At 41.4% G+C, this 12,539-nt stretch overlaps 1 protein-coding gene across 1 annotated transcript in view; it reads left to right on the top strand.

Annotated features, from left to right (window-relative positions):
* Positions 1-12,539, top strand: part of LOC104959753 (ankyrin-3-like) — a gene marked incomplete at its 5' end in the record, with an annotated part of 31,531 nt that overhangs the window by 13,860 nt on the left and 5,132 nt on the right. The window contains 6 exons of the mRNA XM_010787648.1: positions 2,508-2,582; positions 4,458-4,589; positions 4,785-4,928; positions 10,126-10,846; positions 11,438-11,624; positions 11,960-12,040. Of these exons, the coding sequence (XP_010785950.1) occupies positions 2,508-2,582; positions 4,458-4,589; positions 4,785-4,928; positions 10,126-10,846; positions 11,438-11,624; positions 11,960-12,040 (1,340 nt within the window). The remainder of the gene's footprint in view (positions 1-2,507; positions 2,583-4,457; positions 4,590-4,784; positions 4,929-10,125; positions 10,847-11,437; positions 11,625-11,959; positions 12,041-12,539) is intronic.

The raw sequence follows: 12,539 nt of genomic DNA, 5'->3' as shown, positions 1-12,539 counted from the left end.
AAAAAGCAGGTTCAAACTCAATCTGTGGTTAGTAATAGAAGTCCTAAAACAGACAGGAGTAATAAACAACCAAGTACAGGCAGATTGAGTACTGAACACAGATGCAGTTCAGTAAAAACCGCTGGTATAGGTAGCACAAATGAGACAAGGAGAAAAAACAGTGCAGTGTTCTCAAAAAAAGTTAAAACGAGGTTGGTTAATAGCCAGGCAGGAAAACATTTGGACCAAACAATTGCCAAGGAGGCTGAAAGAAAGTTAGACGGGACAACACTGCCCACTCAGGACGAAGAGAGCTGCAGTCACAGCACTGCCAGGAACACTTCCTTGTCAGAACCATCTAGAGCTTCTAGAAGTTCCCGCCCTTCACGCACCTCTACCTCCACCTCCACCAGCACCACCACATCAACAATATCTGCTAGAGATGTGAGAGCTGAGGTTGAGCAGGCCAGCAGTGAGAGGAGGATGAGGAGGAGCAGGAGGAAGAGTAGGCGGACACTTGGGAAGGAGCAAGAGCAGAAGGAGGAAGGGAATCAGGTTGATCAACCAATCACGACTCCTGTCACAGATAACCAGACTAGTTTGTAAACTCTTTCTAAACACTTGTTATACTTCTATCTTGATCTCTGAGATGCATGTAGCTGTTGTGGGTGCCCTGTGATGTGACGTTGTAAGTGTAGCTGTCACTTCTTCTTCCTGTCGTTCTTGTTATCTGTGTCCTGTGCTGCCTGATTTAGACAAAGAGGTAAAGGCTATGATTCAATGACAGAATCAGCAACACTCAATATTTGTCCCTGGTTCCCTGACTGATGATGATTTAAAGCGGTTAGGGTAAGCGCTGTCTGAATACGTAATAGGATGGTGGATTTATTACCTCATGGTGTGGGAGCTTTACATCAGACTATAGGGAAGTCTTCGATGCACAAGAACTACAATTCCAAAATTAGCCAACTCGTTTTAGTTGTCAGTATTGGTTTGCAAGAAAGTACACTTGAGGGGCTACGTTAAGAGTAATTTCTACTCCTTTCTGTTACTGTGGGGTCCTATAGGCTGCCACACACATTCTCACTTTCATATCACTCAACAGATCAAGTTAGCCTCGCACCTCACCACATGATGACACCACACCGCTCACATTCACCCTCAACATTAATTAGGTCCCTAGATGTAAAAACATTTTCTGGGAAAATATGACCTTGTGTTTGTTTTGGTCTGCTTGCCTGGTTTGTAGAAATCATTTTGTGATACTTTTGCTCTCTAAAAACACTGTGAAACCAATTCATCGGCTGAACTTGCCAATTAAATAGTTGTCGGCTGCACAACAGTGCAGTCAGTCGGTAAAAAAAGTTGGTGCAGCTAGATTATTTTTGATTTCAAGTTGAAGCCATGAACTGTTTTTATCAGTGTGAGGGGGTGTTGCCTGATGGTAGATCGTTTGTTGTCAGTGATGTGTTTCAAAACTCTTTAAACCTTTACTACTCATACTAATACTACTTGTTGTCAAACATCTTAGTGGGAAAATGTCTTTTCTGGCCTCACCGATCTTCATGCTTTTAAACTTATCTCTTATTGTCTTAATTGCCTCAGTGATGTTCTTTACTAGAGCTAGTCAAAAAGAAGTTTGTTTGATGTATCCTGGTTAGGCAGAGTATGAAAGCTACTCTGGTTAGTATGGTATGATAATCTCCACTGTTACAGTACAATACTCAATATTTTGTGAGGCAGTAATTCAAAGAAAAATAATTAAAACAAATAGCCCTATAAAGTGTCCATTGTAAAACGTAAAGGAATAGTTCAAACTTTTGGTAAATACTCTTAATCCTACACCAAACCCCATGAAAAACCACAGCTTCTTTTTTTACTATTTCGTTTTTGTATTGATTAAACACATTCAATATCATGTGTTAACTAATGAGCTTTAGATGTACTGGGCAATGCCAGCTAGCTGTTTCCCCCACTTTTAAGTCTTCATGCTAAGCTAACAGTTTTCTGGATCCAGTTTGTATTGAAATTAGAGTGAGTGGTATCGATCTTCTCATATCATTTTCAGTAAGAAAATGAATTGTGTCCAAAAAAATGTCCAAAAGCTTTTTATTTCACCTAGCCTCCATTATCCAAATTGAAACATTGAGGAGTCTGGCCAGAAAAACTTTGTTTTTCTCTCTTAGAGGTGAAACCTGGGACGGTGAGCTAAAGCTAGTCTTTATTTTTGTTCAGTGAACAACACAAGGGTTTAATATGAATATCACATAAAAAAACAAAAACTCATTAACTAGGTATTTAGGAGTGCTTATAATTAAACAACATTAATGTCTTCAGTTTGAAACAGACAAACTTTCAGTTCACAATCCCAATCTTTTTTCTTTCATCATTGAACCTCTATGTAGCCATTTTAGAGTAGTCATTTTTTGTGTCTCATACTGAGAACAACATTTAGTTTTGGGGGGGATTATCGACATCATATAACATGTTAATTGTTGTGTCCTGCCCTTCAATGCTTCCTTGCACAGGCCCTCAGAGTCCCTGTGAGAGAACAGACCTTCGCATGGCAATAGTAGCCGACCACCTCGGACTCAGCTGGACTGGTGAGTCTACACACATCTCACTTCTTCACACCTCATGTTCAACAACCTCAGAACTAAGGCCGGCAGTGGCTCAGTCAGTAGGGGCTTGGACTGGGAGCTGTAGGGTGCCCTTGAGCAAGGCACTGGACATCCCTCTTCCCCCCCCACTCCCATTGCTCCCCGGGCGCTGTACACTAGCTGCCCACTGCTCCTAGTACTAGACTCCTGGTACTAGGATGGGTTAAAAGCAGAGAACAAATGTCACTGTGTGTGCTGTGTGCTCTGCATGTGTGACCATTAAAGAGGGTTTCATCCCTCCAATTCTATTCTATTCTAAAGCAAGAATAGAATACCATGTGTATTAAGTTAATTGATACAACATCAAACAACTGAAATATTCATCCAGCACATGCACTGATTAGATATTGATACCCGTCTTGGATATCCAGCATGTGAATTTTGAAGAACACCCACGTATGTAAAAAATGAATGAGCTGGACTGTGCACAGCTCTCACACTAACAGTTTTATAGTGTGTGTTGCCATCTGGTGGACATATAGGTCACAACTGTTTTAACTGAGCAGTACTGCAGTGGCATTTAGAGTCAAAAACATCATCGTCAGAACACGTTAGAGCATGAAAGTAGTAAAAATAGTCGAAACTCAGTTTGAATTCGACTGCATTTTGAAAACTAAGCATCATCACACAAGCAAATAAGTGAGTTAATACATTTTCTTTGCGTTTCACATTTTACAAGGGAAAATATATTATAGCAATGAATTGATGTCCTTCCATGTCATGTATCTTTGTGTTGAAATCTGTAAGAGCCATAGTAGGATGATTTTGTTTATGAGCAGCTATATAGGGTGTGGCCTCTGCAGCTTAGTCCCAGCTTGACCACCTGCACTGCAGCACTGCCCCACGCCTGCCTGCATGTGTGTGGATGAGTGGGCGTCACCGTGTGTGCGCGCAGCAGTCGTGTGTACATGGGCGTCGTCTGTACTGCGTATGAGTGGGAATAGTTGTGTGACTGTCTGTCCGATGCAGTGACTGAGTGAGTGGAACCTAATCCATATTTAATGTGTGTTCCTGTTGCAGAGCAGCAGTGAACGATCTGCTGAACATAATGTTCTCACAGTTTAATATTTATAGCCCTTATGCTTGTCTGTGCGAGAAGCCTTCATTAGGTTTTGGCACAGTGTTTGGCAATATAAATATATTTACGTATACACAAGTATTGATATTTTTTCATCCGATAAAAATATGTCCAGCCCCTATGTTTCATAAGCAATCACGTTTATTTGTTACATGAAAACAGATCAGTTGGAAGGGGAATTATAATTGCTGCATATCTGAAATATAATTTAGAAAGCCTTGCTCTCCATATATATTTTCTTGCTATATATCATTTCTGTCCTTCTGCATTGCTACACACGTAACCCTGTGTAAATCCCTTTGGCAGCGACTTGTTTACCTCACACGTGATGTTTCAGTCTGCAGCTTGTCATGAGATAACTCTCTGTTTTCTAAGTTATCTGCATGTGTGGAGGCATTTTCGTACTGTCAATCCCTTTTGCAAAGTGGATTTGTGATTCTGTCAGATAGTGACTAAATCACAGTGCCTTATTGACAGTGCTGACGTTTTTATAACCTTGGCTTGGTTGGTCAGTTTGTTAGTCAGCAGAATTATTGAAAACCACTGGCCAAACTTGGTAAAAGGGTGTGGCATGTGTCAATGAAAAACTGATATCATTTCCGGGAATAAGGCTATCCGAGGAGCCGGAATTGAAAATTAGGTTCATGTAATGTCGACCCATTGATCAACAAATGATGGCATTTGCATGGTTTGACTTTCTCGTAAAAAAATGTTTATTTCTGGTGTTTGTGTTGTTACAGAGCTGGCCAGGGAGATGGATTTCTCTGTGGATGAGATCAACTTTATCAGAGTGGAGAACCCCAACTCCCTGACAGCACAGAGCTTCATGCTCCTTAAGAAATGGGTGTACAGGGACGGTAAAAACGCCACAAGTAAGCAGTGATTGTTCGTGTGACACAGAAAAATGCTATTGCCATTCAAGGTCATATCTAGTTTTTCTCGTAAATGAGAATACATATTGGTTGCTACTTTATGAAAACAATTAATCAATATAGCTGACAATATTACTTTTTTATAGTATCACAACATGACTGTGAATGCTATTTTTCCGTCTCTCTCCTCCCTAGCGGATGCTTTAACTGCGGTGCTGACTAAGATCAATCGGTTGGATATTGTGACTTTGCTGGAAGGGCCCATATTTGACTACGGTAACATTTCAGGCACACGCTGCTTTGCCGATGATAACGCAGTATTCCCGGATCAGTCCGATGGTAAAGTGTAGCCCACCCTAGCTGAACTATCAGTCTATCTCTCAGTCTATCCCTTCACCCTTCTTCACCTCCTCTCTCAGATAGATAGTCCAACTTAAAAATAATACTACAACCAATCGGGCCTGACCAAACAATGGAAGTTAATCAAAATTGAACCGAAAATACTTAATGCTCCAGCAGGTTCATTGAGCAAATCAGTAAATGGACCATCAGGTAGTAATAGCATTAGAGTTGTCCTTATTGATTTGTCACCCCACTCAGCTTGTTAGTTTTCCAACACTGGGCAGTGCATTTAACTTAAGCACTCAGTCATTGGAACGTTAATGGCAAGTGATAGATTTTTGGGTGATTATTGCTAAAAATCTGTACCATTTTAGGTACATGAGACTTTTTAGTATGTATGTTGTAAACGGTTAAAAAGCATGATCATGAAGCAAATGTAAGCAGCTAATGAACCGCTGTCTCGTTCCCATCTGATGAATGTGTTGATAATTATGTTGAAACTCATTTGTCAGAATGTTGACGGCCTTGGTTCATGATTTCAATTTCTGTCATATGCTATTAGAAAATACATACAAGACATTAATACTACAAGCTATTTTTAATAACAGCATGCTTGCTTTAAGCAGCATGGCAAGGCTTTCCCTCTTTCTAACTTTCTCTCTATCCTCTTAAATGAAAACTAAATGTGGCAGCTACCAGTATCTGCTCATCTAACAGAGCCAATGAGGGGCATTTCAGAAATGTGATGACGATGTGCCTTTTGTTACAGATAGTTGATTGATATTGTGTATTTTTACCACAGCGTTCTTATTTCTAGTCAATTAATGGTGCTTACATTACCCACAATGCAACCCGGCCATTGATATTTTGTTCAGATATTTGCACATTTGCATTTCTTTAGAACAAATGTACTCAAGTACTACAGTATACTTCGAGGTACCATTTACTTGAGTATTTCCCTTTTCTGCTACTTCATCATTTTACTCAGCTACATTTCAAAGGGAAATATTTTACTTTTTACCACTCTACATTTGTCTGTTAGCTAAAGTTACCAATTACTTAACAGATTAATATTTAAACTACAAAAAATGCATATACCATAAAAATAGTTTGTCAAACTGCAACAGTAAAGTGCTCTTTAAATGGTAATGCATTGCTGATAATAACTACATAATGTAATATATGATAATGACTGGAACCACCCTGCTGCATGACGACTAGCGTATTCTATTTTTGAGTACTTCATCCACCATTGCATCAATTATGTACTTGACGTTTTTTCCAACAGCGAACAACCACACATTTCTCCAAGGTTGTTCCTTTGCTTGTCAATGAAACCAATCGGATCAACACTTTTCAGCAGTCTGTAGATTTAACTACAGTTTTATCCGGGCACTTTTTGAGTCATACTTCTGAAATGGGTCTCATTGCCATTCTGTCTACTTGTGTTTCTGAAAGTCATCTTAACACAAAGGTCAGCGTTACTTTTGCTTTATTATGAAAGCAGTGGATCTTTTTGCAAAGATGATTTCAAATGAAGCCAACATTTAACAGATAAAACCCACAAAATGCATGGCTTTGACTATGTGTGAGGCTGCCTGCTGTAATGATGTTGGCACTCTTCAAATGGGTGCAGCCTTTTCAACACATGATGCACGAGCACTTGCTCACGTTGATGTATGAATGCGCTCTGTCCTAGGTGACGCTCACAGATGAGTTGAAAATGAAACGCCTTTTTTCGAAGTGTACAGTGTATATTGATGCTTCTGTGTTACTGCTGTTTGCTGCACTGTACCTCTCATCTCCTGGGTTCCTCGGAGCCTTCCAGCCTCTACACTCCTCTGTAGCTTCTCCTGCTTTGAGACCAGCAGACTCCCCGCCGCTCCTCCTCCTCCTTTCTCCTCCTCCTCTGCTTCTGAGTGACTAACTCCTTCAGCAACCTCCCTCCTCAACGCTAAACACCACTAACCGGCTAATTCCCACCGCTGGCTACCTATGCTAACTTCAGCAGCTTCTGGATCCCAGTGTAGCTTCTGAATGGATGACATCCACATCAAGCAGGCTTTTGCATTATCATATCCCCGCCCATATTGCCCTTTCAAAATAACTTAAATCGCGAGAACAAGGTCATTTTAATATCTGTTCTGGGAATGTTGGTGTTTTTGTATGAGTCGATTTTCAGTCTGTAGTGTGAGCTGCCATTACATTCAGGCTATTTATCTAGATTAGTAAACTCAAAACAATCAGTCTGTGAGTTTGTGTTTAATCTACAATAGTGTTCTTACAAAAGCATGCACAAATACTTGGTGCTGCACAGAGGATTAAAGATTTGCAAAGGAAATATAGGAGCACATACAAAAAGATTTGATTTAATTTAGTTGAGACAGCTAGAAAAACACTTTTCTAAATGTTTTTAATTGTTTTTTTTGTGAGGTTTAATTGGTAATGGAATTCGATATGTATTAAGTGACATATTATAATGTGTATACATAACTTCCTGTTAGTACAAAATACATGATATATAGTACTTACTGTATGCTAGGACTATTTATGGAATTAGGACAACACAGCTGTTTGAAGGCTAGCCAAATATGTCTTTAGAGAGTGTGGGTTTACTCCGGGGACATTTTCAAAATCCTGCCTATACAACCCAGCCTTTCAGCATTCCCAGGGCCTGTCCTATTCTTAGTTCCTCTAAGAAAATGAATCTTCAGCTCAACAAACGTTACCTACATCCCAAAGCCTGTCCTGATGCAAGACAAAGCCAGACAATATATTTCCCCCCTTATTTCTCTCTCCACTGCTCCGGAAGATGCTATCGCTATTCACCTAGGAGCTTATTCCTGCTTATCTACCGAAAGATAAGCAACCCCATGACAGTAGTGTGCAATGCGTTTGCTTCTGCAGCTTCTCAAACACTAAGACTTCATCGCTCACTTCTCTGTCTGTGCATTTATCTGTTTATACGCTGTTTGTCTTTTCATCCAAATCTTGTCTAACGGTTGTTTTCTGTTTTGTTTTGTTTCTTGTGGTTGGAATATTTGTAATAGCTCTGAAACTTCTAAGGTCTCCCACGTTCCCCTTGTGTTGTCAAACCCTTCAGTCTGTAGCTCTTCTTCCTCCTCCCTCCTCTACCTCCATCTTCTCTTCCTCTCATCCCAGCCATATCGCTCCTTTCTGTCTCCCCCTTCCTCCTGCTGACCCTACTTCCTCCATTGTCTTTCACTTCCCGTCTCCCTCTTGTTTACCTCCCATTTACGTCCTGCCTGTCGCTCCTGTTCTCCCTCACTTCTTTGCTCCTTCTTACCCCCAACCTCCCCCCTCCTCCCCTGAAAGCCCTTTTAGCTGCTCCTCATTTTTCTCTCTTCCTCCGTCCATTTCTTGTCGCTTCCCTGCCTTAACCCCCAGTCTGTCTTCACCTCTTCCCCTTTCTCCGTCTCCTCCAACTGTTAAATTGTCCCCCCCTCTTCCCTCTTCTTCCCCTTCTTCTCATTCTCCTCCCTACTTTCCATCTTTCCTATGTGCCTCCACTCCTCCTCCACTTCCTACCACTTCTCCCCCCTTACTATTTTCTTCACCTTCACCCTCTCCTCCCCTTCCTTCTTCCCCACATCATTGTCCCCCTTCTCCTCCCCTAAATCATCACTCACCTTCTCCCCCTTTGCTTCCTCCCTCCCCTCCTCCCTCTCCCCTCCCTCCTGGCATCCCTTCTTACTTCAGGAAGGATCGCTCTGTCCCTGAAGTTTACATTTAGAGGCCTGCGTGTTGCTTTGCTCCTCTCTGCCTTTTGTTGAAACAACACAACTAACCTACCTGAATTCTACTTTAAGCTTCATCTAATACTCAAACATTAACACAATGTTTGAGATGATGAGCTGAAGTCAGGCTTCTTTAGGGTTAAGTGCTTTAACAAAAAGTGTGGCTGAATTAAGCTCCAGTTTGAAAACAAAACAGTGTGAAACAGTCATAAAACAGACTGAATGTTCATGTTCAAATATATAAATGAGATACAGATCAAGTTTCAATCTTATTTTTTTTATATTCTGTCTTTGGTACTTTGGTTTCTCTGTTTTCATCTTGTGATCTGATCATGTGTCTACTCTGCAAAGTTTGAAGTCACACAGGAGTCTCCATGTGTTGAATGAAGAAAAACGTTAAAGCAGCATTTATTCTTCTACTTTTGTGACCACTAGGAGGCATCAGAACAAGTTCTTAACAAAGCAAAACAGTTGTTTATTACATATTAATCAAATATGGGGGGACATTCCCATTCATTTCGATTGGTATTAAGGGTCAGTTAGCTTGTATTCACTCTGTTTTTGGTCTCCACCACCTACTGAGGGTAATATATGGCTCATTAGCTGCTTAATGCTCCACTATGTTCACAAGATATGTGCTGTGTGGTCGTCAGTAGAGAATAATCCCCCTACACTACTGTTCCTCTCACCTTTACATAAAGTTTTTTTTAAAGTCTTTTGAAAATCGTTGGACTATAGTTTCTTCAGGCCGAAAAACAAAGACAGTCAACAAAAGGCAGCTGCTATTATTGTCAAAACACTAACAAACCCACTGTTTGCGTCCAACCTAGCACCAGTCAGGAAAAGGTAGCAACTAGCAGGTAAAGAACACCTAGTGGTATTTTCTCAAGGATTGGCCAGATCACAAGAAGGGGGAAAAAAGAGTGAATGCATTAATGTAAACTACCTGCCCAAAGCTGACAGCTAGCACCTAGCGGCCAACTGGTCTACAAAGTGGAGCATCCAATGGCTAAAAAGCTATCAAGTGGGTAAGGACCTTAAAAACTTGCTGATACCCAACTATTGGTTGGAGCATAAATACGATTCAGAATGAGGGCTAATGTTACGCTGTTTCTACTTCATGTGTAAACAGATAACTGTTTGCTAGCAAGTTCCCAATTCCAGCTTTAGAAGGTGATAAAAGGTCAATGTTTTGTTTATAGCTTCTGATCCAAGTTGCCAAAAAAAACAAGGTAATGCAGCTTTAAAGTCTCTTAGGGTTACACCTGTGTGACTTTTGAACATATGCTACCCTTAGATGTTACAAGTGTTTCTCATATCATCACCTCCACTGCTCTACCCCCTCATTCCCTCCCCTCCTTTCCTCCCTGTTTTTGTCTTTCCCTACCTCTTGCATCCCTTCACCCTCTAATCCTTTACTCCTGCCATCCACCCAGGATACGACAATGTAGACCTGGAACTGCAAACCCCCACAGAACTGAACTCCCAGCCCCTCACCCCTCTTCGCCCAGACGACTTCTTTAGTGAGGGCGAAGCTAGCGCAGACTCCCCTAGCAAGATCACGCTTACTAGACCTAGCGACCTCTCTCTCACTCAGACCACCAGTACTTCCAGCAGTGACCCCCCCACAGTCGCCCCAGGCCCCACCTCCAGTGCCGCTCAGCCCCCCATCGTTGGGGCAGAAGATACAGCGTTGACCAGTGGAGAAGTAGAGATTTCTAAGGAAGAAAAGACAGGGCTGGTTTATTATGACAGGCCAGATAATGACAGAAGGGCAGTAGAGCAATCAGGAAAGGGCCCACAGGGGTACGCTGAGGCCTTAAAGGAAGAACTGAAGGCAGAGGAACAAGGTGTGTTGGAGCGTCAGGGAGAGGATGCCGCCTCAGAAACACCTCAAGGGAATGGAAGGCATGAAGAAGAAGAGGAAGAGGAGGAGGAGATGACCCCGGCGAGGCTGCAGAGTCTGCTGAACGATATAAAGCTGGAGGGAGGCTTGGAGGACGAGGAGATGACAGAGGAGAGGATGAATGCTATTCTCGATCAATTGCACCAAGCAGAAAAAGACCTGTGTTCAGTTCCAGGCTGGAGAAATGAGACGTCCGGCGCAACCGCAGAGTTAGCAGCTCCCGGCCTCAGCCCCGGCACCGAGGAGGGCAGGTAGGATCTGGTTTTATTTAGTTTAAACATTTAACGTAACGTATTTTTGTCTAACCTTAAAATGTGTCACTGGACTGGAAAAAGAAATACTTCAAGAGTGTCGTGGCCGATATACCGCAGAATAAATTAACACAACAATATAAGGATATTATAATGAAAATAAAAAATAAAAACCCAAAATATAACTTTCTCAAGAGCATTTGGAAACAGCAATTCCAAGCACAGGTGACTAGTTTATTAAAGATACAAATGCAAACATAATATCTTAATATAATAAATAATTGGGCTAATGTCTTAATTATGATTTGACATCAGATATAGTATAAGCTGAAAGGTAGTAACATATTATAACGTAGTATAGTGTAGAAACATATTATGGAATGTTATATATAATATATAGTATATTACATCCTCTGTCTTAAGACCCTTGAAGCAGATAAGGAACCCCACCCAACACAAAAAAGACTAATCAAATATGACATGATATAGTGTGGGTATCATGGAATATAATAACGTTTAGTAAACATCAAGTTGTGAGTAGTTTGGTGGTGGCATCTGATTTAATGTCCTCCCCACATGTCACCCCCACAGCCCCGACAGTCTGGCTGATTCTTTGGAGCAGCCCCCGGCTAAGGCCAACCGACAGAACGGAGGTCACATCGACACCGTCAGGGAAGGAAAGGAAGCCAAGAGGAAGGAATCTCAGGAGGAGAGCAGCACAGCGGGACCAAGCGGAGGACAGGAGGAGGGAGGAGAAAGGTCCCAGCACAAAGTCCAGGTGAGAGTCACTCTTTAAAACCGAGGGGTTAGCGGACTCATTTGTCATTATTGAACTATATGTGTTTTATTCCGAATAAACATCATGTCATTGTGGACCAAATAGCTTTTTGTTATAATTCAAAGTCTCATAGCCTTACATTTAGTTGTAGTGGTTTTTGTTTGGAAACAAATGTCTCCAATGTTTGCTTTAACTTACCTTTAAGTCATAAAGTAAAAAAAACACACACACACACACACACACACACACACACACACACACACACACACACACACACACACACACACACACTCTTGGTCCTTCTTGTAACAATGCTCCTGGACTGCCCTCATCAGCGGAGTGCTATAGATGAGTCCGGCTCCGATGGGGAGACCATTGTCACCACCAGGGTGTTCCGCAGACGGGTCATACTCAAGGTGTGTAAGGCCTGCTGTGTGGCGGCTCCAGGCAGAGTGAACATGCTTAAAGCTTTCCGAAACAAGTGTGTGTAGAGGCGCCAGTTGCAGAAACAGAAGAAAAATTTAGAAGCTGTGCTGGTGTGTGCTCAGCCTTTGTGTGTTTTACAGAGTGAAAGTAGATTTAGTTTTTTACTTGGTGTTGTATTTGTGTGGCAGAGAGTGTAACATACAGAGTGTTTCCATCCAACAGTTTTTTGGAGAGTTCAAATTCAAGAAGTTTAAATATCACACAGAATTAGTTTATGCTTGGATTTCTTTGAAATGCATTGAATTAAGATAAAATACACCAAAAAGTCAAACTAATGCCTGAATAAATGCCACATTTCCATCAAGTTCACCGTGATTCCAATTACATCATGTTGTTTGGAGTCTTCAGGAAATGGTTTTATGACACCCGACAGGAGAATTACCATCTTCAACTTATTATCTGGATCTGCACCAACACTTAATATTAACA

The sequence above is a fragment of the Notothenia coriiceps genome, unplaced genomic scaffold (assembly GCF_000735185.1).
Source record: "Notothenia coriiceps isolate Sejong01 unplaced genomic scaffold, NC01 NC01_scaffold00030970, whole genome shotgun sequence".
NCBI lineage: Eukaryota > Metazoa > Chordata > Actinopteri > Perciformes > Nototheniidae > Notothenia > Notothenia coriiceps.
Note: the sequence above shows the minus strand (reverse complement) of the source record. Positions and strands in the feature narration are given on the sequence as shown.